The sequence below is a fragment of the Ictidomys tridecemlineatus genome, chromosome 7, assembly GCF_052094955.1.
Source record: "Ictidomys tridecemlineatus isolate mIctTri1 chromosome 7, mIctTri1.hap1, whole genome shotgun sequence".
In the NCBI taxonomy this organism is placed as follows: Eukaryota; Metazoa; Chordata; class Mammalia; order Rodentia; family Sciuridae; genus Ictidomys; species Ictidomys tridecemlineatus.
Window position 1 is genome coordinate 187,468,158 of NC_135483.1, and position 26,222 is coordinate 187,494,379.

General features: G+C 43.6%; 1 protein-coding gene across 1 annotated transcript in view; it reads right to left on the bottom strand.

The window, feature by feature from the left end:
- The window catches only part of Irs1 (insulin receptor substrate 1), a 65,120-nt gene extending 39,176 nt beyond the window's left edge, over positions 1-25,944 (bottom strand). Inside the window, exon 1 of the mRNA XM_005326471.5 lies at positions 21,109-25,944. Within this exon, the coding sequence (XP_005326528.1) occupies positions 21,130-24,855 (3,726 nt within the window). The 5' untranslated portion in view covers positions 24,856-25,944 and the 3' untranslated portion in view covers positions 21,109-21,129. The remainder of the gene's footprint in view (positions 1-21,108) is intronic.
- Positions 25,945-26,222: the final 278 nt, after the last annotated feature.

Here is a 26,222-nt window from a genome sequence, read left to right on the forward strand (position 1 = left end):
TTGTTCAAGGTGTGGCCTTTCAATCTTAGACTCTAGCATCACAACTTCACTACTCTCCTAGCTGATAAGCAGTGGAGGCTCTGAGAAATCCATTCCTTTCCAAGCAGGAAAGAGGTTTAAGGGGGGGAAAAAAAGAACATCAATTAAGTCCTAGAGTCATAAATGTATTTTGAAAACTTTATGGTTAGAGCTAAGTCATAAATATAGACAGTTAATTACCAGCGTTCAGAAATTATTTTCAAGCAGGGCTAAAATCAAACTCTACACATAAAAGAAGAAACATCATTTAACGAGCTACCTTTTAATTCCTTTATTCTCATAAATTGTGAGATTTTTTTTTCTTCCAAATATATCATTGAAAATCTGAATGGTTTCTTTCCCAGTAGAATTTTTCAAAAGAAACTTCAAAAGCAATACATTAAAACAAAATTTTGAATGTGGCCCATTTTGCTTTTTTTGATAAGTTTATGGTCAGACACTGGGTCCATGATCTCCTCTACCTTGCTTGACATATTCCTAGGGGTTAAACTAACTGGAATATCTTTATGTATTCACTGTCTGTTGCTCCTACTGGAACATAAGCTCCAAGAAGGCAGGAACCAGATTTCATTCCAATTAAATTCCCATCATCCAAACAGTGTGTGGCAATGTAAGTAGCTGAGGAATAAGTGAACCAATAGCTACATCTATAACACACACTCTCCGACACATAGCTGAATATCTAACGTGTGTGCAGGATCTACAAAACAGACAGGGCACATATACACACACGTCTTCATAAACCGGAGCGTGGGGGGGAGGCATCAAGCTGCAGTCAGGACATAGGAGTATTTTTCCTGTTTCTACCAAGAAACAACTATCATCTTGAGCAAGTAAGTCACTTAAACTCTCTAGTCTTGAGTCTATTTATCTATGGAAAGAACATTTTGAAATTTATTCTCTTGAGGGACACTTTTGGCTTTAATATTTTTCTTAACAAATTCAAGAGACACATCCAACAATTTACATAATCTGCATGGATGGCAAAATATCTAAAGTTCTAACTCCTGCCTGACCTTCAAAAAATTAAAAATCATTAACTAACTATGGTCAATGGCTAGCAAAAAGACTGTCATATGAATTTTAGCCCTCTCCCAACTTACCTCTTTGTTCTCATTTATTATTGTCTTATTCCTTGATCAGGAGACCCAAGTGTTCTGAAATAACTACAGAACACAAATTAGCCTGGTGAGCCACTGAGAATTGGCTAAAACCACGTACTCAAACCCAGGAGAGAGGAGCCAACTCTACATCCTCGGCAGCCCCCTTGCCCCCTCCCTTATCCTTAACCAAACCTTCTGATCATGACACACATAAAGACCAAGAATGAGTTCATGGTTAAATACCCACCCTTCTCATAAAAATAAGGTAACCTTTAAAATCACAAACAGCACTGCCAAAGGTATTCTGTAACAGTGAGAGCCAAACACCAAGAGAGGACTTGGCTATTTCTTGCTCTTCCAAGTTCCCTTTCACTGGATAAGTAAGCTCAGCTTCTGTGACCAACCTGGAAGAGCCGATCTCATTTGCTCACTACACAGGTAAAAAACACGGTTGCCCTTTCTGCCCAGCAAAGCACAGATCATGGGCTTTCTCTGCCAAAGACTATGGGACTCAAGAGTACAGATATTTAGCAACAAGAATTCTGTAAGAAGAAAACATTTAGCACTACCTAGTAGTATTTTTATTTTCCATTTTTAATACATAATCAAATCCACAGGAACTATAAAATGTATGCACATACCTTCTTTTAAAGATTAGTAAATATATTTCAGCCTTTAATCCTGATGTGCACTTACAGCTTGTAAAATAATTTAGCCCGCATGTAGAACTTACATTCTTCTATGCCAAGCTAACAAATGCAACCCACTTTCCTAGAATTTAACAGCACAACATGCTTATATTCTGAGGAATACACATCTGAACTGCAGAGTCAGTCAATGCTGATGCATCTTTTCAGGCACTCAGTCATGATACACTACTGCAGCCAAGTTATCTAGGAAGCTCACTGAATTTGAAACATATTTTTAATTAGGGTAAAACACAACCCAAAGTACCCCTTGTTCTAAGTGTGAAAGGGAAGTCGGTGGGATATAATTCCAATCACCATAAACCCCAGGCTTGAAGGGTAATTCACAGTTTACAACCACACTTTCATTTGATCCTCAAGACACACTCTAAGATGGATTGGGAAATATTACTACCTCCAATTTTATGAACCAGAAAATCAGCTCAAAGGATGACAGGTCCCAGAGGTGACAGAATAAGGAATAAAATCCACATCTTCTTTTTTCTTGTGCACGCTACTTCCATTCTGTCATTCGACCTCTAACTTACCATAGCCACCCCAGCCTTGCTTTACAATACAGGCAGAATCAATCCCGTCCACACACAGGGGATACAGTCGATGAAGGTATGGACAGCAGTATTCAATTTTTCTCTTACCCAAGCAAGTACACTGAATAAGAGGAAATGAAAGGCTCTTATCAAAACAGGAAAAGTGATGCTGGTAAACTCTGTTTTCTCTCCACAGCAACTTTTTTTTTTTTAAATTTCTAATCCTCTTATAGAAGATGATTACAAAAAAAGAAATCTTGGAATCAGGAAAGCAGAACTGAAACCTAAAGCTTATCATACTGATAAGGATACTTACACAGGAAGCAATAAGTTATCACTGCTTCCTGTTTTAAGTATTCTTATCTGTAGTACATGAAAGGTTTTTCACCAGAACCTCCCATTTAGGACACCCCAAAATAGCATCTTCTGATCTTCAGCTGTCAGCTGAAGTTGTTTCATAAATAGCCCAGCATATGTACCCTGAGAGTTGGGAACACTCTAAATGCAAATACAGCGCAGTAATACCAATTCCTTGCAGACTCTGTGACGAAATGGAATGTGCACATTCAAGCAATTCTATAGAGGATACCATAAATATCTGCAGCTAATGACCTATGGAGGTCTATGTGGACTATTTCTAGAAACACTGAAGTCAAGTCATTAGCAGATATATATTCCTATTTAGTGTATGCATCACAAAGAATCATTAGATTCATTTGAGGTCTGTTAAATATTTAAACAATTAAAAAAAAACTTTGAGGCAGAGATTCATTTTGGTGAAACATACTGGGTTTTTCATAATCAATAAGTATAGAGAGCAAAACTGATTATAAGGGAATGTGTTTGAAAATTTACACATGTAACTCAAGGTTAAATACACATACACACACACACACACACACACACACACACACACACACACAGGTATAAGAGAATAAGAGATGCCTAGCCCTAATCTACATGATCTAGTATGTCAGAAATTCTATTGCCAAAATCACGCAAGATGAGACAATTTCAGAGAGAGAGAGAGAGAGAGAGAGAAAGAGAGAGAGGAGAAATGTGTGTTTAAAAAAAAAAAAAAGGAACAGTGTGGAATGGTTCTGTAGAGCATAAACAGAGGTTTTTATTATTTTCTTTTGTGTGCCTTTGTGACTCCCTCTTCCCTGACCCCAGCACGTTCACCCCAGGAGGGATAAGAGAGCATTTTGCTTTGGTTCTCTGAAGATCATAGTGACTCCAAAATGACACATAAACCTGTAAAGTTCTACAGCCACTGAACACAAACACTAACACAGAGCAGGTTAAAAGTGGGGAGGGACATGGAAAACAAGAAGCAATCCTCTAACTGGACCTGGTGCTAGTTTGAATCACTCTTCTAGAGAATGTTGGACAACTCTGGACAGGAAAAAGATGTAGAAAACTCTACAGGTTTTGGAAACAACCACAAAACTAATGGAAGGTTTGAGAAGAATGATAAATTGAACATGGTAGCACACACCTGTAATCCCAGCAGCTCAGGAGGCTGAGGCAGGAGGATCACAAGTTCAAAACCAGCCTCTGAAATTTGGCAAGGCTCTCAATAAATTAGCAAGACCCTGTCTCAAAATAAAAAATAAAAAGGGCTGGGGATGTGACTCAGAGGTCAAGCACTCCTGGGTTCAATCCCCAATACCAAAGGGGGGAAAAAAAGAGTAAAACTTGAAAATGATTAATATTAAGGGGAAACTAAGAACTAACTACACAAAGGTCTTCAAATATATGTAGCGAAACATCTCATTAAAGGCCAGTGGGATTGCTATGATAACTCCATACAAAGAATCCATCAGCAATAAAAAGAAAAGAGCTATCAAGTCACACAAATCTGAATCTGAAGTACACATTGCTAAGGAAGGCAGTCTGATAGAGATACGAACTATAACGACTCCAATTATATGACATTCTGAAAAAGACAAAACTATAGAAACAATAAACACATCAATGATTGCCAGAAGTTGGGAAGAGAAAGGAAGGATTAAATAGGTAAAGAATGGGGATTTTTTTAAAGAACAAGTTATTTTGCATGATATTCTAATGGTCAATAAAAGACATTAAGCATTTGTTAAAACCCACAGAGTTTATAGCACAAAGAACAAACCTTCGTGTGTGCAAATTTTTTAAAAAATCATTGGGGAGGTCAGCAATCACAACATGGAATACAGAATGTGACAAAAGAATCCAGGCACATCACAGTGCAAGGAGCACCCTCACTGAAGGAGGAGGGGTGATAAGGTGCTGACCTAAGCAACTCTGGAACTGAAGGGAGCCCTGAAGACAAAAGGTAAAAGAATCTGTACCTAAGCAGTGGGCCTAACTGACCAAGCTGTTTCTCACTGGGTCTACGTTAACAACCCTAATGCTGCTATGCAGTATCAGAATTACACACGTAACTGAACACACAACTTAAATTGATGAGGGACGATGGCAACCAGGTTGCTCATAGTTGGAGGGGGGAGGTGACAGACAAGCACAGGGAGGAGGCCACATAGAAAAGGACTGAAGGTAACAGTATGAACTCAGGTGTAGCTTAGTAGAGAGCTACATGGTGACATATGGAAATAGTTATAGATAGATGTGGACACGAACCCATAGATACACATATCTATTTCCTTGCTCTGTTGGCTGAGAGGGGGTAAAAAAAAGCAATGGACACCCCAGTCCCAACACTCAATCTCAGTTTCTAATATAATTTTCCAATAAAAGGAACCAGATGTACCTTAAAGAAATGGATGAATCTAGGACTGGAGGATAAAATAGATGGATGATCCTAGGGTATCTGTAGCATCAGAAATTAAGAAAATGGACCCCCCAAAAGTGCAGAATTAAAAACCCTCAATGATGGGAATATGTCAAGGGGACATAGGAGCCAACCAAAAGAGCAAAAGCTGGAACAATCTGAACAACAAAGTACTACTGACTATAATAACCCAAAGTGTAAAATAAATTGCCACAAGTCCCAACTGATGCATATGTGATTGAGTGAATTAATCAGAAACAAATCTGTGCAGGAGAATCCAAATACACACACACACACACACACACACACACACACACACACACACACACACATAGATAAATGCCCACTTCTCAGGCAATGGGCTACATATGTATCATGACTTCCTTCCAAAGAGTACAATATGGAAAGGGAGTAAAATAAGACCAACTTTTACAGTAGAAAGACTTGACCAATATGCCTTCAGCTAGGGAGTCAAGGTAAAGAACAACCTTGATAAACCAAGGTAGTAGTAGTGCACATGCTTAATCAAATAAGAAGATGGTACTTTATCTTTTGTGATCTTCATCCCCAAAACACACTACCCCAGTCTAATCATGAGAAACACATCAGACAAATCCTAACTAGGTCCATGCTACAAAGTACCTGATCAGTACTCCTCAAAACTGCCCAAGTCAAGCCAGGTCCGGGGGTGTGCCTGTAATTCTAGCTACTTAGGAGGCTGAGGCAAGAGGATTTCAAGTTCGGGGCCAGCCTGGGCAATTTAAGGAACCCCTGTCTCAAAAGAACATAAACAGGGTTCCGTGGTAGAGCCCTTGCCTAGCATTGGTTCACTTCATCTTATTTCCCCTTTCAGTAACCTGATTAGCAGCTGTTCCAATGTTATGATCGCCCACTTCCCCTTCCATAACTTTAAATGTGTTTATCATACTTTTAGGTTTCATTGGTGTTGAGGACCTTATAGTATTTTGCGATAAGCTTTTTATTGTGTCAATTTGAACTTCTGGTAAAAATACGATTTACGACCTCAGACTTTAAAAAAAGGTCAGGTGCCCTTCCTCCTCACCAGGAGTAAAATCAGGAGGGAAATGCTCTCAGGCGAGAATGAAAAAGTTAAAGTTAGTTCTGAAGGAATATCCCACCATAATTGCTGTTATCCATCACAAAAAGGAACCTAGAGATTGCGGGATTTCCTCCAGTGCTGTATGGATTTAACAAGAATGTGCCGGAAGATCTGGACTTGTAAAGTACGCTGTGGTATCAAAATAAAAGCTCTTTACCCAAGAACACTTCCAAGTTAGTAGTCTTTCCTCCCATTTTGTACAAGGAATAAACACTGAGTGAAGCAAAAGAATGAAATGCTTTTCCAACAGAATGAAGCAGCATCTTGGGAAAGCACGACCCAGTATATAAACACATCACCAGTTTTGCATAATGGTCTTAAAAAAGAACACAAGTACCCGGTGAAAATCACCAACACCCAATGCTGTGTGTGTGAGCTACAAGCACATGTAGCCCTGTACCTGCGGGTGGCCACACTTGCTGGAGGCTTCCATACTCTCAGCACTCTCTCCCTGGTTGTCACCTGATCCAGGTCTTGCCTGTCAATCTCTCTTAAGCAGATACACATGAACTTCAACTCTTACTTTCTTCAAGTTAATATGCTGCCCTATTAAGTCATAAAAATCTGACTCCATTTCACAAGACAACCTTAATCATGACCAATAAAGCCACAAAGAGCACCAACGACCACTTAGGTCCAGGCAAATATAAGTCATAAGTTTCACAAGGAAATCAATGTGGTCAACCTTTCAAGTCCCTTAAAGGGGCCAGAGACCTGGTTACTTCTCTCAACGGGTCTCATTTGTTCCCTGGGGAAGCTGGTCCCTTGACCATTCAATCATCCTTCTCCCATTCAATCAGTCTGCAAGAAAGCAAGCTCTATGAAGGTTTGAATTATTGTCTTCACAGAGTTTTCTTCAACTCAAGAACTAAGGAATAGGACTGATGCTTAGGAGAAACTAACTCCTTGCTGATTTAATTAACCAGAATATTCCTTCATGTGTGGTCTTCAGCAATTCTCCACCACTATCTTCATGACCAGTTGTGTATTCTTCAAAATTTCAGGAGCAGCAACTACAACAGCTTAATTATTCAATGAATGGAAAGATACATAAGTAAACCACATATGTAGTACCCACCAAGTATCAGGCAACAGTAATGTCATTAAAAAAACCTCTGCCCTCCTCAATGAATATGATTCTAGCTTACCGTGAATGAGGTGCTGGTGTATTTCTAAAACTGTGCTTTAAAAACACATGGTCCAGTGTCCATTCTTTCACTATCTAGAGATGACAAACAGTACCTACCAAATGCCAGACTCCCTCCATTAAGAATTCAAACCACATCTACCAAGATAACAGAGAGAAACTGCCCAGCTTAATGCCAGATGCATACCTGTTGGAAAATATTTTCAAGCTTTAGAAACTAGCATAAATGTCAAATGACTGTGAAGAGCCAATAAAACTGAAGCCGTGCTTAAAATATAATAGAACGAACTTGTACTACAGAACTTGGGCAGTTAGGAATTTTCTATTAAAAGATAACAAATGTTTTTGCTATATGTCAAATTGCTTGGATACTAAGTTTTATCTCAATACTTGAAATGTCAAATAATATTTTAAAAGAATTGTTACAACAGCTGACAAACTAGTTTAGGATACACGTTCTATTCTTTTGGTCGCCACGCTAGATGAGTCTCAATCAAGTGTGGAAACAAACACTGGGAGATACAGGGGGACAAGTCTCAAATCCTAGAGATTAGGTTCAATTTCCTGGACCAACCTAACATTTCAGAAGAGCAGCTCACAACTGCCATGCACGCTAAATAGACTCACTAAAATTTAATTCCTGTTCCCAAACCTTACCCATATATTTTAGTAGAGGGACTAGTTAGCAGCAATTCCAAGAGGAAGAAAGGGAATGAGGCAAAGGGACATATTAGAAGGGGTTTATGAATCACAAACTTAATAACTGGCCTCTTTCTAAAAATAAAGGTAACAGTGATATAATAGCTATTTTTCAAATAATTTTCTCATTGCTTTTGATATCTTAAACCTCAGTGCAAATGCTATGCTGTGACCTAGATCAGTAAGCTACAATTAACATCAGAGGAACTATATTAATAGAATAAAGTTGCTGAGCTACTGTTGGAGGCAGAGAAATAAATCTTGTCAAAACAAAGCAAAGTTTCTGTCAATCTTCAAAAGAATGGTTTGGGGGAACAGAGGAAGTATCCAAGACTTTAAAATACACTGCAATTTCAGACTTGGGAATGATACAGTTGTAATTAATTTTACCCAAGTTTTCATATCCATACCAGATTACAAGGGCTCTTGTAACTTTTTTTTTTTCCTATTTAAAATACATTCAACACTATTAAAGCTGAATTTAGCTTTTAAAATATTTGATGAGTGAAATATTTTGGGGTACTCAAAACATATCCACATTATTGTTTTTGAGGGTTTCCTAACGTCATCCTCTTCCCTGGTTCAAGGATTCTTCCCAGAAAGGCTGATAAATACGTTTTCAATTCAGGAGTGTTCTGTGAGCAACATGAAATGAACACTGAGCCTACCCTCACATAGCTCCTAAATTTTAGTGAAAAAGAGTGCTCGGGACCAATAACTACAAGGACAGGTATTCCCATCACCCCTCAGGAAGAGTTAAAGTTTCTGAAACAGAGGCAGGAGCTAGGTATAGTCTAACATGGCAAATAAAATACTTCTGATGTTTTCTAGTAATCTAAATGTATTTTTTGGTTTTTGTTTGTTTTTTTTACAAAATGCTAGAAATTCATTGAGAACTATTTAGAGCTAAGATCTCCCCCTAAATGCCTTCTGCCACAATTTTAAAAAATAAGATTCCCTTCTGCCACAATTTTAAAAAATAAGATTCCCCACGCTCCCCTCCACACCCCCCAAAAAGCCTGAAGTTTCCCATCTAGCAAGTAACAGTAAGTTCTATCAGTAGGGGTGGAGACGGAGCGATGGAATGGGGCTCTATTCTCAGAGAAGAAACACATTAATTAAAAATCCACCTAAAAAGAGCCAGTGAATTAGATCGAATTGGGTGGCATGGGTTTTTGTTGTGCACTTGATAATGCAAAGACGATTTCCAAGAGCCCATCTAACACAGCGTGGTGGGAAGCTGGCTTTGAAGACACAATGACATTCCTCTAGCGAGTTTCAGGCTGGAGGCTAAAAGCGCCAGTCATTCATCTTTCCATCTAGAGACACATTCTTCACCCAGTTCAAAGGCCCGAGAAACAACAAGCCCGCACACTTTCCTAAGTCGTCCCTTGTAGGGACTTGTGAGGGACCAAAGGCTCAGGCTGCAAAATATTATTAAAGACCTAGCTTTAGGAATGTAACCTTTTTATTGGACTGCAGTTTCCACCCTGAACCTTACTCCCCACCCCCCCCCCCGAACACAAACACACTCTTTCCTCCTTTTTCTTTCTTTCTCTCCCTCCCTTCCTCTCTCTCACATGGGGAAAGTTTAGGGCAAAAGGGAAAGTTTTAATTATACTCTCATGATTTCCAGGGTACTCAAGCAGTGGAAATATTTTTTTTAAAAAAAAAATGGTTCATTACCCATTATTTTAAAAATGGAATATTTATATTCCTTAATCTAACCAGAGGGAATGGGACCAGCTTTGAAAGGAAGTTATTGTTTAGCTGTGGTTCAAAGAGTGTGCTGGAACTGGGAAGGGAGGGCAGACGGGCAAGTGAGGGGGGTTTCTGGGGGGTGGGTGGGAGTTGCCAAGATCACAATATAAATACCAAGCTCAACAAGCTCGGCATAAAACTCTAAGGCTCTGCCTCCCCCCCACCACAACATACTTTATACAGTGTCCCATTTGGTTTTGTTCTGTAACCTCAAGAATATTTAAGGCATTTGAGTTTCTGGAAAAGAAGAATGTAAATACTGGCTGATGGGAGTTCCAGGCAGAGGGAAGGAAAAGCAAGCCTTGGCTTTTAGCGTGACTTTGCAAACCATTTGAGTTTTCTGTCCTATCAACAGCAATTCTGTGCTATCTACATTTGGGTTTGTGCTCAGGTGGCAAGAGCTCTCTTTCCAACAGTTTGAAAGTTGTGTCCTTTCCCTCTACCTCTCCCCACAAAAAATCTGCTTCTCCCAACAGTTCTCCTCTGGCTCAGCCAGTTTGTAAGTAGGAAGATGTTCACTAGCTCTGGGTTCCCATGTTTGAGCTCAAGTCTGATGTGAGCCACTCAAGCGGTGTTAGGAAGTGTAATCCTCTAGTCTAAGTCACAGTAGGAATCTAACACAAACAGCATAAATCTTTTCACCAACCACCAATGCCACTAAAAATACAGGCAAAAGCCTCTGCTACTAGAAACTTCAGAAGTCTTTTTTTTTTTTTTTTTTTGAGATTAACTTTCAGCCTACACTCATCCAGCAAGAGGCATTTTTAAGCAGAAAATCTAACTCTTAAAAAGATGCCACCTCAAGACATAAATCTGCACTTGGCCAACAGAACATGGGATATAACATTATTTGTTTACCCTTCACACACCTGAATGTTAGGACTATAATACTTGCTATTCTCTCAAGTCATTTCCTGCCCCAACATTTAAAGTAGTTCCCATTACTCTACCCTCCCCTTCTTCTTCCTCATATCACATTTTGCAGTATACTTCTGTATTCACATGTCTATTCTTTGTTCCCTGTAAAGTATCACAAAGAAAGGAACATGCCTATGTCAGTCTCTATTGCCTGGCTCAAGGTATAAACTTGGAAGAGATTTATGGAAGGGAAGACAAGCATTTGTGATTTTCAAAGAAAAGTGAAGATGGAAAAATGAATTCTGTCCTACTGTGAAGGAAATGGCTCATATTTCATCCAGAATTAGAGCTAAATATTATAATACCTTAACACTAATTTTATTCTAAATGTTCAACATGCAATGGATAAATGTTCATGATGGCAAAAGTATTTGCACTTATAGGTACATTTATATAATATGGTAATTCAGAAGAACATGACTGCTCTCAAGAAGTATTATGTATTTTTTACGCCTTGGTATTGATTGGGACACATGGTCCAATCAATAGCAAGCACAAACTGACAGCAGCAGCATCCTCCCTACCCCCAGACAGGTGAGAAAGGGTATTTTCAACAACCAGCCCCCAGCAAACCCCCCAGCACACTGTAACCACATGCATTTACTCTGGTGAGACAAGCAGAAGAACCACCTGGCTGAGCCCAGCCAAATCAGCAGCCTAGAAAATTCATCTAATAAATGATTGCTGTTTGAAAGCATTTAGTTTGGGAGTGGTTTGTTACACTTCAAAGGCTAAATGATACATACATCTAAGAAACTAGATAATTTCATATATAAAACTCTTTTTTTAAAAGTTCCTTCATGTTGATGGATTTCATTTCTCCTTACAGCAGGTGACTAGAAGAAAATCAATTCTATTGCTAGGAGCATATTGTTAATGGCAAGTCACCCAAAATGACCAAACTGATAACTCGGATTAAATGTTATCTGTTATCATAACATCTTAAAAGTTTCAAACAACCTCATTCTGTTCACACTCTTTCTGGGCCACAATCAGGTGGAAAAAGCAGAGCATCTGTCATTCATGATAAGTTCCTCTTTGGTTCAAAGTAGAAGTTATCTCAGCAATACACACACCCTTCTTAGGAGACCAGCCGGATGCTCAAAATTCCACTCCTCCATGGTGTTAATAAATTTGGAGAAAATGAGTAAAAGATCACGAGCATAAAGCAATTTCTTTTATTATTTGTATGCAATCCACAATAAACTATTCCCAGAATTTGAAAAGGCAAAAGACTTATTCTATTAAAAAAAAATCAAGTCTTTTGAGTTTTTTGATCTTCTTATGAGATCCTGGTGATTAGAAAGTCTTAAAAAGAATCCTTAACTTCATATTTAACCCTACCACTACTACTGCTACATCATACCAACAACTCATTGTCATTCTGTCTTGAGGTAGGGAGAGTACCACCATGAAAGGAACAAGAGAAGAAAATCAAGACTTTAAATGTTAGTGTTTGAAATTGCGGACACCTTTTCCCTTCTTAATTTACACATATGCTTCAGTGTTGAAAAGGAGATCATTTCTTAGCGAATGCTTTTCCCCCTTCACTAGGTTATGCCAGATCCCTCACTAGCCACTTTCTGAACCTGAGGATTCAAAAGAGGTCTCGAAAGGATATTTTTTTCTTTTTCCTTTTAACAAAAACAACAACAAAACAAAACAAAACAAAACAGGAGTCTGCTGTGTTCCTTCAGAGCCAAACTTTGGGATCTGAGCATATTCTCACATGGAAGACTTTGAGCAGCTGGGCATCTAACCAAGCTTCTGTTACTAAGCTTCAAATTTTAGGAGAAGTCTATCTCTAGAAAGATGAATAAAAAAGTAGCAATAAAGGTGGTCCATGAGAAGGGAGACTGAGGGACAAGAAATGGAGGAAGCCTTACTTCTGACCCTACACCTTTAAAAATGATCACTTTAAACTTAGAGCATGTGTATGGACTGCCTATTCATGAAAGAAGACAGGGAAGGAGGGAGAAAGGAAGGGAGAGAAAGAAAGAAAAGAGTGTGAACAGATCCAGAAGCTATTAGAAGTCTTGGTCGTCTAAATCATGTTTTCTTTGTGTTTCTCAAAGAAAATACTATAAACTTAAAAACAAATATGACTTCCTATCAATTTCAATGGAAATAGAGCCAGGCTGGAAGTGTACACCTGTAATCCCAGCGGCTCTGGATGCCAAGGCAGGAGGATCACAAGTTCAAAGCCAGCCTCAGCTACTTAGGGAGACCCTAAGCAACTCAGCGAGACCCTGTCTCAAAAAGGTTAGGGATGTGGCTCAGTGGTTAAGTACCCCGGGTTCAATCTCTGGTTCCAAAACAAAAAAAAAGGAAAAACACTGAAGAGAAGAAAAAACTTCCTTTGTATCCCCACCCTTACCTCACATTTCCTAACACCCACCCTACAAGTCCACATTCAGGCCCTGTGCATCTAATATCTGGACCCTTCTTCAGGTCACTTCCCCTCACTAAAGATCCAAAACAAAGATACCTTTCTCTCCATTCTTGTGAATATTATGTTTGTTGGCTTAACACCTGAAAATGGGCCATTCGTCCAAATGAGAGTTTCAACTATTTGTATGTCATGGTGAGGATAATTTTAAAAAGCCTAAAGGTCTGAGGTAGCTTGGCATGTCTGTCTTATAAGTTAATGAAAAATGCCAATTTTTGTGGATTACTTTTTCTGAATCCTGTTTTTTTCCTCAAATAAGTTGTTCCATAAGAAATGTCGTAACCACTTTGCTTATCTTCCCTCACATCTATTTTTTTTTCCTCCATTTCTATGTATCTACCCTCATCTTCCTTCAACAAAATTTGTAATATCTGGAACATAAGGAAGGAGAGAAGAAGAAGAAACAGTGGTTTGGGACCTGTCTAGCCACAGGCAGATAATTTACAGTGGGGTGGGGAGGTGGGTGACCTCTCCAGCATTGGAGTTGGTAGAGATCTTCTAATTACTACAACACCTAAACGTAAATATGAATATTTTTGTAATAGATGGCCCTCCAAATAATTTTAACATAAACAAGGAAGTAATTATTAGAGAAGATCAGATGAATGTCAGTTGACTACATGGTAATTACTGAATATTCCAGTGGTCGGCACCTAACAGCTCTAATTTTTAATGTTGTGCTTTTTTTAACATTTTGCCTGTTTCACTTAGATCATATCCTTCTTAAAAGCAAGATTTATGACTTTCTGTACAAAATATGATTTTTTTGCCACACTACATATATTTGAAAAAATAATAATAATGCCTCTCCTCTTAGATCACTTCAGCAAACATAACTATCAAGTTCTCAATGTTAAATGATACTGTTCAAGCAACATGACCTAAATATGTCAGGGAGGATCAAAGAACTTGCATTAAAGTATTTTTTGGTCAAGGAGAAAAAAAATATAAAAAGGAAGGGGATCACGCAAATGTAATGTACAGTTAAAAAATAAGAAAGCGTGGAATAGCAAAAGGGAAAGGAAGAAAGCAACTCAGTTTACACAATAAAGCATTCAGGTTAAGTATGAAAACTACAAAATCTCCTCTGCTTCAAGACAGCTAGCACAAAAATTGCAGTGTGACCTAAGTATTCCACTCTACTGCCATCAGGAATGAAAAGGCAGGCCAGGGTCAAAAAAGAAACGAGGGCACTTCTCAACAAAAACATCATTTTTAAAAAGCTCTATTATTTCAAAGATCACTGACTTATGGAAGAAGCACAAATGACATTTATTCAACCAAATTTATTTTGACAAATAGATTATAGCAAAGCCTACAGCAAGAATATTATTAAAATGGAAAATGTTCCTTGTACCATTGATGACAGTACCTTATACTTATCTATCTTCCCCTGTTTTCTGTGAATTAAGATTGGGCAAGATACTGTTATTTTCATTAATATTACTACAACAAGAAGCCAGTAGGTGATCCTATCATTTAAAAAAGCCCTACAATAATTTTTGTTAAAACTATTTCATATTAGTATGAAGTTAGCATAATATTACTATAGCAAACTAACATGAAAATTAATTCTTTTAAGTTAAAACTCAATATGATTATAACTTCTCAACATGCTTCAATAATAACATTTTGAAAAGAGTTTTTAAAATCTGCCACATAGCTACAGACTCATAAGGAAATAATAAACCAAGTACATAATTATAAATATAAAAGGGCATCACTTTTAAAGACAAAAACAAAAGGTATTAGTATGAAAAAGTCACAGAATCTTTAGTATGAAACTGACTTCAAACCAAATTCGCAAGCTATTTTCCTTGAATACGATTTCCAGTAACTCTCTAAAATGAGGAAATAATAGAGCACACAGCTTTCATGAAAACAAAACAAAACAAAAACCTTAAAATTGTAAAGTGTTCTATTATACAAAATTACCAACCCATCAAAATAAAAGAAGACATTTATACACTATTCAGCTAAGAAATCCCACTATAGGAGGAGGATGGGAAAAGACTAAGTGAATGGAGTTCTGAATGAAAAAGTCTGCAGCCTATTCTGATGATTTATGGAGCCCCAGAAGGAGGAAAGAGGGTGGGATCTTCTGAATATACTGGCAACTCAAAGGCCAAGAAAACACTGGGGCAGTCAAGCAGAATACACATAGCTCAATTAGTTAATCAAAAATCCTAGAGCACACAAGAAAACTAGACAACACTAATTTTGTCTGCAAGAGAAGCATTGAGCTGTTTCACACACCTAACAGAGGAAACTCAAACTACACAAAAAATTATGGAAGACTTCCCCTAGTCCCCAACTGGCTTCTCAGATTTCCTTTCCATTCACTTAAGTGGATATATCACTGGAGAATTCTGATGGTACAAAATGAGAAGCACTACCCATAAACAAGCTACCCAGAAGAAGGGTGATTCCCAACAGAATGAACATCTAAAATAACGTCACAGACATGCACTGACTAAAGCTTGACTGATACTGTGGGGGGAGAGGCTTCAGACAGTTGAACTGAGAAAGCAGGAACTAGGTAGGGACTAGCATTCTCTCACACTGGTGTATTTTTAAAGGGTCGGGGGAACCTAATCCAGTCTAGAAAGGGTTCCAGAAATTTAGAATGATACAATTAGGTGGATTTGACTTCAGTTCTATAAAAACCTGAAAAATAAGCCCTCAAACAAGAAAGGTTAAAATCAGTCAAAGAATATTTTCCTTCCATGTTCCTGTGTGCCCATTGTGTCTGATGCAAGGACTAGAACAGTATATTCCAATATATTTTATTATAACCCCATAAACAGCCTCTTCAGAAAGAATCCTCATTACAACTGACCCATTAAAGAATATCACTTTTTTCAAAACATTCTTATGTTTAGAGCTGCAAAGGAGGTTAAAATAACTGAGAACAAATTTCTCAAGTTACTGATGAGGAAATCAGTTCAGGGAAATTAAAGGCCTTGCTCAAGGTCACCGGGCTAGCAAAAGGCGCAGACTGTGTTAGAACCCAAGATCTCTGGCTCTCAGGAACTGCTTTTTCCATTGCATCATTCAAGATAATGCAAAGCTATTTTCCAGGAATTTTGATAAAAAAATAAAAATAAAAATAAAAGGCATTCCCTTTTGGATCCCAAGTGCCTTCCTATAAGCAATATTGGAAATAGTATTTATTTAGGAAGCATCAAGATAAATGATCACAAGATATGGAATTTTTATGGATTTTTTTAATGTAAAAAGCTACCTAAACAATGGCCAAAACTAATAAGATTGTTAGATAACTAAAGTATCTGGAACAAGAGAGAAAACACTCCCTTTCTCTCCCTTTCTCTCTCTCTCTCTCTCTCTCTCTCTCTCTCTCACACACACACACACACACACACACACACACACCCTGTTCCAAAGTCATATTGGGTCACTCACAAGGGGGCAGTCCTTCTTAGGTACATTTTCACCTTGCTGTTTCAATTGGCACCTCAGCAAAAACACTGCCTTTGGGGCTTATGACTCAGGAAAAGGGATGCTGGCTGATGAGACATGTTTATTTGAGAGGGAGGGAGGGGGAAGGGGTAAATACTTCCCTAGCCTGTCTCTATCTTATTTTCTTTATTTAGGACAGGTAAATCTGAACATATTTTGCATCTTATAAAACAATACACTCAAAAAATTTTTGTTCTGGGAGGGTGCAAAACATATCTAGCAAGCTTTCAGGATCAGTTCACCCATTTGCCCTGCTGGGTACCACAGACCAAAAAGTAATCTGTTTAAAAACAGGCAGCATTTCCTTCAAACCTTGGTAAGGAACTGCCTACTGAGCCCTTTCAATGAATCTCAAGATTCTCATGATCAAGCTGGAATCTAGGTTTTTATTTCGCTCCCAGTACACTCACAGCCTAGGAGGATGGGGTTTTCTTGGTCTGGTGTATCTCAGGTGCTTTGCAATTGCAGGTGCTCAATAAAGGGTCTATGAAAGCTGGGGTGCTTTCAGGCCACAGGAATTCTTCTCTGAAAATTCCCCAAACTGTGCCAGCCACCGAGCTCCTATTTCCTTCCAGCTCCATTTAGTAAAAGATATAACTTTGAGCCTCCTGAGCCAACCCCAGATTCCTCAACCACGTGCTGCAGCGCACTCCTGCTAGCAGATTTCAAGGCAGGAAGATAAAGGAACGGGTGTTCTAGTAAACCATAGTAAAGAGAGGAGGGAAACAAAATGGGGCATGTCACATGGTCATGGCCTGAATTTTTCTCAATTAAAAATAAGAGGAAGTGTGTGTTTCCGGCCTCTGTCAGCAGGCTGCTTGGACTTTTTCATTCTTAGGATTCTGCTCTAGATGAACAAATAAGGCTGAGCGCATAACATCCTCAGTGGTGGGGGGGGGGAGTTGGGAGGGGGGTGGGTGAATATTTGGCTGAGCACTGCCAGCGCTAGAGGAAGGGATGGAGGGAGAGGGGAGACGGGGCTCAGGGAGGACTCGTCCCTGGCTGTCGCTGACCAAAGCCCCCCCCCCCCCCCGCCCCTCGGCTCCGCCCCTCGCACAGGCCACGCCCCCTCCAGCTCAACCATCTCTCGCGCGGATTGGCTACGGTGGAGGCCAATCAGCACCCGGCCACCCCGCCCGCCCAGGGCCAGCCGCTGCTCTGGCACGGGAGGGGCGGGGTGAGCCTGCCACCGCCTACCAAGCTGCCTAGGAAGGGGCCCTGCAGCCCCCAGACCCAGAGACAGGCAGAGGCGGAAGGCTGGAGGGTGGCCTCGCCGCATCTTCCCCCACCCTGGCAAAACTGGAGGCCAAATGCCAAATAAAAAAAGGGAGGAATGCAGGAAGCAGAGGTGACCCAAGAAAAAGGAAAGTGCCAGTACTGAGAGGGTTTGCTCTGCCTCTGAAGGCCACACAGCAAAGAGAAGAGGGGAGACAGAGCGAGGCCTGAGGAGGTAGTCCTGGAGGTCCGGAATCCTTGAAGTCACGGAAAGGAAAAATACTGAAAGGAAGAGAAATGGCGAAATTCTTTTTTTAAGGGAGAAGGAGCTTAAAAGGGTGAGGAAAAGCAAAAACTGAACCTCAGAGGTCTGGCCCAGGTCTTGAGAAAGCCTGCTTTATCTGGCCAGTTGCAGTTTTAAAACCAAAAGACAAATCTGAGGTAAATGCTGTTTGAAAGTTGCAGGGCTGATGCTATCCTAAGGCTGAGAAGTCCTGCTTGCCCTCCTTGAGATCTCAATTTACCCCCTGCAGAGAGCAGGCCACTAGTACTGTACAGCGAAATTCTGAAAAGGAGAAAAACAAGGGCAATGTCAGCAATAAGAAATAAGAGGTGGGAAACAAAGGAAATGGGAGGGGAGTAGTGCTGGAAACCACCTAGAAGGTCGGAATTAAGTTGGGGGGAGAGACAGATGACAGAGAAGCAAGAAAAGGTTGTTGGATACAAGTCCTGAGCACCTGAGCTAAAGGCTACACAGACGTTCTCCTTTAATGGACACTGAGAAATAGGAGACAAACAGAGATGTTTACAAGAGGTTGCCAGGAGAAAGTGCCCTCCCTCATCTCAACCCCATTCTCTTCATCATGCTGCACTTTTACCTGAAAAATGGGAAAAAGGCAAATAGAGCAATTGCGGAAGAAGTTAGAAAAACAGTTTTCTCAAACTAACATGGGCATTCTGATCAGAAGCTGTTTGCCTTTGATAGGTCTGCTCAGTTCAGACGACGACGATTAACTATCAATAACATCTTTAAACTCAACAGGGCAAAGGCGAGCAAACAGGATGGAGGATGTGGATGTAGCTGGTAGTATTTGGTGCCCCACTTAAAAAACACGTTTGTATCTTAAAAACATAGACTGTAGAATTTTTCTGGCATGGTGCAGTTAAAGCAGGGTCCACAGTTTAGCCCCTACATTCAGTGCAAACCAAAACAAAATATATGATTATTCTAGAATATTATATTTTCCCTAAGAAAGTCAAAAATAGAAGACTGGGAGGTTGTTTTGTTATTTATTTTTGGTTTTGTTTTTTAGTGTATCTGCCACATAAAGAGGATTTTATTTTAAAAAGCTTTTTAAAAATGAAAATTCTATATGGTTTGTTTGTTCAGGACAAACATTATTTATTCTACTCTATAAAATAAACCTATACAAATTAAGAAAATGGGTGAGAAAAACACTGTTCCTTAGTCTTTTCTTTCATCTGCTTTAAAATCAAAATTTAGGTTCTGGGTAAGTTTCTCATTATATAAATGAGGCACTTTACAATAGGAATGGTTAAAGTGTTATAGGGATTCTGGTACCCAAAAACATCATTTGAAATAATCAAAATTTTTACACTGGCAACTAAATCTCTCTTTAGTGAATGATGAAAAAAGTGCTGAAATAAGTACTGATCAAATAAATACTTTTCATAACATAACACCTAAATTCTTAGTTTGAACATTCAAATACCTGTATCTTCTATAAAACAGAGAATGATATGGGTTAGGTGTTGGGACCACAGAATGAAGAAGGGGACCACATAATTCACAAATACTAGTGATAGGAACCCCAAAGCACAAATTAACTTGTGAACAGATACCTATTAAGAAGAATAAATGCTTTTAAAAGCTCCTTCTGTAAGCATTTATAAAATTCACAAGATAATCATTTTGTCAGAATAAAGTGTTTCCAAATGCTGAAACTTCTGCTTTGCCAACTCATCACATTATTTGCAAACTATACTCCTCTCTTCTACCCACAATTATGACCACCAGAAAATAGATTCACAGAATGGAGGGCAGGCTAATTTCCTATTACAAATGTTTTTCATTTTCAATACAGCTTTAGCCACAGAAGACTTAAAGCCAACTTTCAACATTTCTGAGGCATCTACTCTTGAACTGAAAAAACAAATATTCTAAGAGCAAAGAATACACAGTTTAGCCCTTACATTCAGTGCAAACCAAAACAAAACAACTTCCTTTTCCCAGACCTAATGTATCTTCTTTTCACCATAAAAATGTTAAGTAATTTTACAGAGGATGTACAGTAGCCCCCAAGTGATAAATGTGAAGGTTCCGTGCAAGAAGAGACAACTATTAGGCAGACATGCAGGGATGAACTTCTATAACTCTTAACTCGTAATGGGTCCCAGGCGCATGCAGTTTATTGCATATCCTGTATAAAAGCGGCCATGCCTGTGAGATGGGTGGTTGTGTGAAAAATATTTCACGACTCCTGGTACAGGAACAAAAAGAAAATGTCACCCATAATCACCTTCTCAAGAGATCATAGGCAGATAAGTACTTCTCTCTGAATATGTATGACTAAAGTGCTTTTACTCCCGAGTCTTTTTAGGACAACATGAATAAAAATTGATGCTTCCTGTTGCTGTTTATGTTGCGTTGGTATTGTGAAATCACAGAACAAAAGTGCACACAGCAACTCAGTAAGATCGCCCTTCAGAGCTCTGAGAACTATCTTTAGTGAAGAGCTGAGCTTCTGTGTGAACAAGTATTTTTGTAGAATTGTCCCAATGAGGGCTGACCTTAATAAACGGTCAAAAGAAAACTTCAATAGAAAGATAAAGTTTCTCATATATGAACTTCACAAACCTCAGAACTGGTATTATAGCATATGAGTTTTTAAAATACTACAGTATGTTATTTCACTTGGGAATTCTCAAATGAAAAAGCCCTCCTGTGGCTGCTCACACAGTTGATTATCTGCCAACAGTCATTGTGAGGTGAGCATCCATGTGTCCTGACCCACCCACCAACTCTCAGTTAAGAGCATTCTCCCTATGGGAGTAGCGGGAAGGAGCACAAGGAGCCGAGGCAAAGAACAGAAATCTAGCACAAGATTAAAAGCAGTTTTGTCTTCTGAATCTGACACCATGAAACGCACCTGCTGTGACATCCAGTTGAGCTACTGGCGGTCCTCTGGCTGCTTCTGGAAACTGATGCTGGCATAGGTGCTTAAATCCTCGCTGGAGCGGCTGGTAGAGCTGCTCTCACTACTGCCCAGGGGCTGATGAGGGGGTGGAGGTGGGGGAGGCTGTGGTTGAGGGGGGCGCTCCTGAGGGCGCTGTTTGAAGTCCTTGACCAAATCCAGGTCTATGTAGTTAAGACCATTCTCCAAACCCCCAGCAGCTCCACACCCTTGGGCCACCTCCTTGGGGGCTCCGCCGAGCTCCCCAGGTCTCAGCCAGACATTCTCAAAGGAAGCAGAGCTGTGGCGTTTGACATCCTCACTGCTGTTGCTGCCACCACCGCCACTGCCCTCTACTGCAGCCCCTCCTCCAAAGGGCACCGTGTTGGCCCCCCGGGAAGCAGTAGGTGTTGAGGAGAAGGTCTCTGAGCTATGCCTCCTCCGGCACCCTTGTGGATCTGCACGGATCACTTTGGCACTCTGGTTGCGGTTGGGACTGAGGTTTACCCGGGTGAAGGCGCTAATGCCCCCAGGTCCCTGTGGGCCCCCCAAAAGGGAAGAGTGGGCAGGAAGCTCAGTTGCTCCTTGAGGTGCAGCAGGGGAAGAAGAGGCTTTGGAGGCTGAAGGAGGAGCAGCCGCTGAGGCCCTGGGCAGTTTCACCTCCTCTGCAGCAATGCCTGTCCGCATGTCAGCGTAGCTGACAGGGGCAACTGGTGAGGTGTCCACGTAGCTCTGACGGGGACAACCCATCTGCATGGTCATGTAGTCACCCCGGCTGCTGGGCACTGCCCGGGTAGGCCTGCAAATGCTAGTAGTCCCTGGAGGTGCAGGGCCCACTCTGCCCATCTCCCCCCCACTGCTCTCCTGCCAGGTTGCCCTCCGGCCTGGCCCCAAGTCCATGTTCATGTACTCCTCAGTGCCAGTCTCGTCCTCTCTGGGAGCTGGCTGGAGCTGGGATGGACACCGAACAGAAGGTGAGCTGCGGGAAGTCATAGGGCCAGATAAGTAGCCAGGCTGGTCATTCCCAAATTCAATATTCACATATTCCCCTGGGCTTTTGGGCTCCGGAGGGTGCAGTAGGGGCTGCTGCTGTTGCTGTTCTCGAGCCCGAGGCAAGGTGCTGGCCTTGGGATCCCCCAAAGATAGCCTTGTGGGCCGGGCCAGGCGGCTGTTGGTCTGAGCAGCTGTGTCCACTTTTCGAGGCAAATGGGGCTGCAAGACATGATGGTGGGGATGTGGGAGGCCAGGCTCTGGCCTAGCCCCACAGTAACCCCCACCCAGGCTGTCGCTGCTGGTGGAGGAAGAAGAATCTTCTGCAGTTGCAGTGTAGAGAAGGCGACCAGAGCTAGAGGAGAGGCGGAGATGCTGGTGCCGGGCACCCTCCTCTGGCTCCCCAGGGCGCTGGGTGTGCTTAAAAGACCTTGGCAATGAATAGTAGGAAAGGACTGGCTTGTGCTGGGGATCCTCAGGGCCATAGTAGCAGTCAGAGGGGCTGCTGGTGTTGGAGTCCCCCACTGGTGACATGTTCATGTAGTCACCTGTACAAGGCAAGAGCTTGCCACCCCCACTCTCCACAGGGGGCTTGGGGTGAGACAGGGCATGAGAGTGGTGCCCACTGACCCCATTTGTCCATAGCTTCCCATAGCTACTGCCAGAAGGGGCGGCACTGATGCTGCTGCTGCTGCTGGACCCACCTCCAATGTCAGGGGAGCAGCTGCCACTGGGGGACATCATCATGTAGCCATTGGGGTCCACTCTCTGGGGATGACGTCTGATGGGGTTGATGATCTGCTGCGGGGCAGACACGCTCTTGGGGCTCATGGGCATATAATCCCCACTGCCCTTCCGGCTATTGGGCACTGGGGCCACTCCTGGGGACATGGGCATGTATCCATCATCAGTGTGGAGGGTGGAACTATCTGGGCGATGGTGGCTGCTGCGGTGCTCCAAGGCATGCATCTCTAGACCCTCCTCAGGGTAGGAATGGGTGGGCACGAAGGCAGAGTGCCTGTAGCCAGGCAGTCGGCCTCCACTGCCACCTCCTGGCGGATAGGCAGGCATCATCTCTGTATACTCCTCAATGGAAGCCACTGAGGACTGGGATGGGGTCTTCTGGTGGGAAATGGTAGGGGATGTCCCTGCAGAGTGGGTTCTCTTCCGGAACCTATTATCCAGATCAGCAGCACTGGCAGCTTCATCCCCAGTCAACAATGCTGGGCTAGTGCCCAAGCCAGCTCCTGGGATGTACCGGTGGCCATTACCACCTCGGGACAAAATGTAATGACCATTGGGAGCTGTTAGAGTGGAGGCCCCCTTTCCACCCATGCATATATAATTGCTCAGCTCCTCCTCGCCTCGGGCTGGTGGGGTGTGGCCCAAGGAATCTGGAGTGACACTGCGGAAGGAACTTCGGAAGTCACAGGGGCTAGAGCCATACTCATCTGAAGAGATGAAACCGCCATCACTGGGGGAACCAGACACGGAAGCACTAGACCGCCTTGGAAACAGACAGTCCGAAGTGGAACCATGGCCACTGGTGCTGCTGGACGATAGACTAACTGGGCTGGTTGCCGAAGGCGAGCAGCGAGAAGAAGGCATGGGGATGGAGCGACTGTGGTTGAGAGGCGGGTGCAGCCGGGAGCTGCCCCGATGCCGGTGGGCGTGGGTTCTGTTGGTGCTAGGACTCACAGGGCTGCCATCCACAGAGGCTGGGCGGGACATGGTGCCTTCACCATCGCTGGAGGCGCGCACACGGAAGGATCCTGGCTTCCCACCTACCATACTGGCAGGGGAGGTGGCAGTGATGCTTTCAGTGCGTGATCTGCGGGTCAACCCCACCTGGCTGGGCGGGGGGTTGTTGAGATGGTGCCTGCGCAAGGGGACACTGATGGGGTTGGAGCAGTTGGATGAGGACTGGCTCTTGCTTCGAGGGCGAAACTCATCACTCATGGCCCGCATGGCCTCCAAGATAGTCTCATGCATGTTCTGGGCCACCACCGAGTCATCCACCTGCATCCAGAACTCCCCAGGCCCTGTCACAGCAGAACGGCCCACCTCAATGAAAAAGAAGTTTTCAGAGTGGCCACAGCGTCTGATGTTCATTAGCTGTAGCACCACAGCCGCTGCCTCTGAATTCAGCTTCACAAAGCTAATGGTCTTGCTGGTCAGGCAGAGGCGGTAGATACCAATGAGGTTCTTTGTCTGACCCAGGCCCTTGGGCTTCAAGATCACCTGCCAGACCTCCTTAAACGCAGGTCCTGGCCCATCTCCATAGCTCAAGTCCTCTCCAGCCTCGCCGAGGCCCAAGCTGCCACTGCAGCTACCACTGCCTCCTGCTCCAGGGGCTGAGGCCCCTTCGTGGTGGTGGCTTTTGGCACGGTTGTGCAGCTGCAGGAGAGCCTGGTACCAGCTGTCTTGCTCAGCCTCACTGTCCGCAGCAATGGCAAAGTGCTCGTCCCGGGTATAGAGAGCCACCAGGTGCTTGTTCTTGGAGTCAGCACGTTTGTTGATGTTGAAGCAGCTCTCGAGGGGGATCGAGCGTTTGGGGGCGCTCGACTTGTGCCTCCACTTCTTCTCGTTCTCGTAGTACTCCAAGCGCGCAGGGCCCCCGGCCTCGCTGGCCGCCCGCAGCACGAAGAAGCGCTTGTGCATGCTCTTGGGCTTGCGCAGGTAGCCCACCTTGCGCACGTCCGAGAAACCTTCGGTATCTGGAGGACTCGCCATGCTGCCGCCACCGCCACCGCCACAGCCGCTGAGCAAAAGGAGGCGCCGAAAAACAACTAGTTGGGGGGCGGAGGCTCCTCACCGCGGCCCCGCACATGCAAACAAGGCTGAAGGCTGAAGAAACCCCGACTCCTAAATCCACGCCGTCCCCTGCAGTGGCTGCGCCAAGGAAGAGAGCCGACTGGAGTTTATGGGCGTTTTATGCCCAGAGGGGAGGCAATGCGTCCAGGGTGAATGCGGCCACGATCTTCCCGAAAACCAAGTGTCCCCTCAACCACTGCAGCCAGGAAGGAGCTAAGATGCATCTCTAGCCGCCTCAGCTTAAGTCCCGCGCAGGAAGGCAGCGGCGGCCAGCGGGTCCCTGTGGTGCCCCTGCAGGCGCGCACGCCTTCCCTCCTGAGTTCCTCTCTGGAAGTAGCGATTCACGAGGCAAATTAAATATCCTTGGGCAGGGGGAGGCGGGCTGCCAAGTCCCAACGTTGCACGGGGTTCTCCCTCCTCCTCCTTCGCCTCCTCCTTTGCCTCCTCCCACCCCCCCAACCGTCCCCGCCGCCACCAGCCGCCCAAATACCAGCTCAATCGCAGAGACCGCGGCGCTGCGGCTGTTGCTGCTGCTGCTGCTGCCGCCGCCCGCGGACGCGTCCTCCGCAGCCCTCATTCGAGCCCATCTCGGCGGGCGGGGAAAGTGGCTTTTCCACGCGAAACGCTACTGGGCAGACGCGGGAGCCGGAGACGGTCCAGAGGGACAAGCTCATCCCTGCCCCTCGCTCCAGTCGGCAAGGGAGGAGGGGAGGGGACTAGGGAGGGAGGCAGAGGGGGAGGTTTGGGAAGGATTCGGGGAAGACGCCTGTTCCCCGGGAGGCACTGCCGCTGCAGTTACTTCTCCCTCCCTCCTCCTCCTCCTCCTCGGAGAGTTGCCGAGAGCCCCAACCAAAACAAGCGGCGGCGTCTGGCTCTGCGCGCCGGCCCCCTCCGACCGCGCCGCCGTCTCACTCGGAGGAGAAAAACACGTGACGGAGTCTCCGCGCTCGGCAGCCGGGCAGCCGCCGGGAGGCTCCCGCCCGGGTCTCTACACATTCCGGGCCGAGCCCGCCCCGCGCCCGCCCCTCTCCGCCCCCCGGCCGTGCCGCAGCGGCGCCGCGCCGGGCCTCTGCGCTGCGCTCGGGCAGCGCCCCTCCGCGGCCGTCCGCTGGGGCGCAGCACCTAGCTGCCCTCGCACCACCTAGGGCGCCCCCGGCCCGCAGGAATCCCCTCGGCCCCGCGCTCGCGGGGGTGTTTGGGTGGCTACCCGAAAACACGAGGGGAGTCTGGGAAAACGGGAGGGGGCGAGCTCGGGAAGACGCAGGAGTGAGGGTGGGGGGTGACGG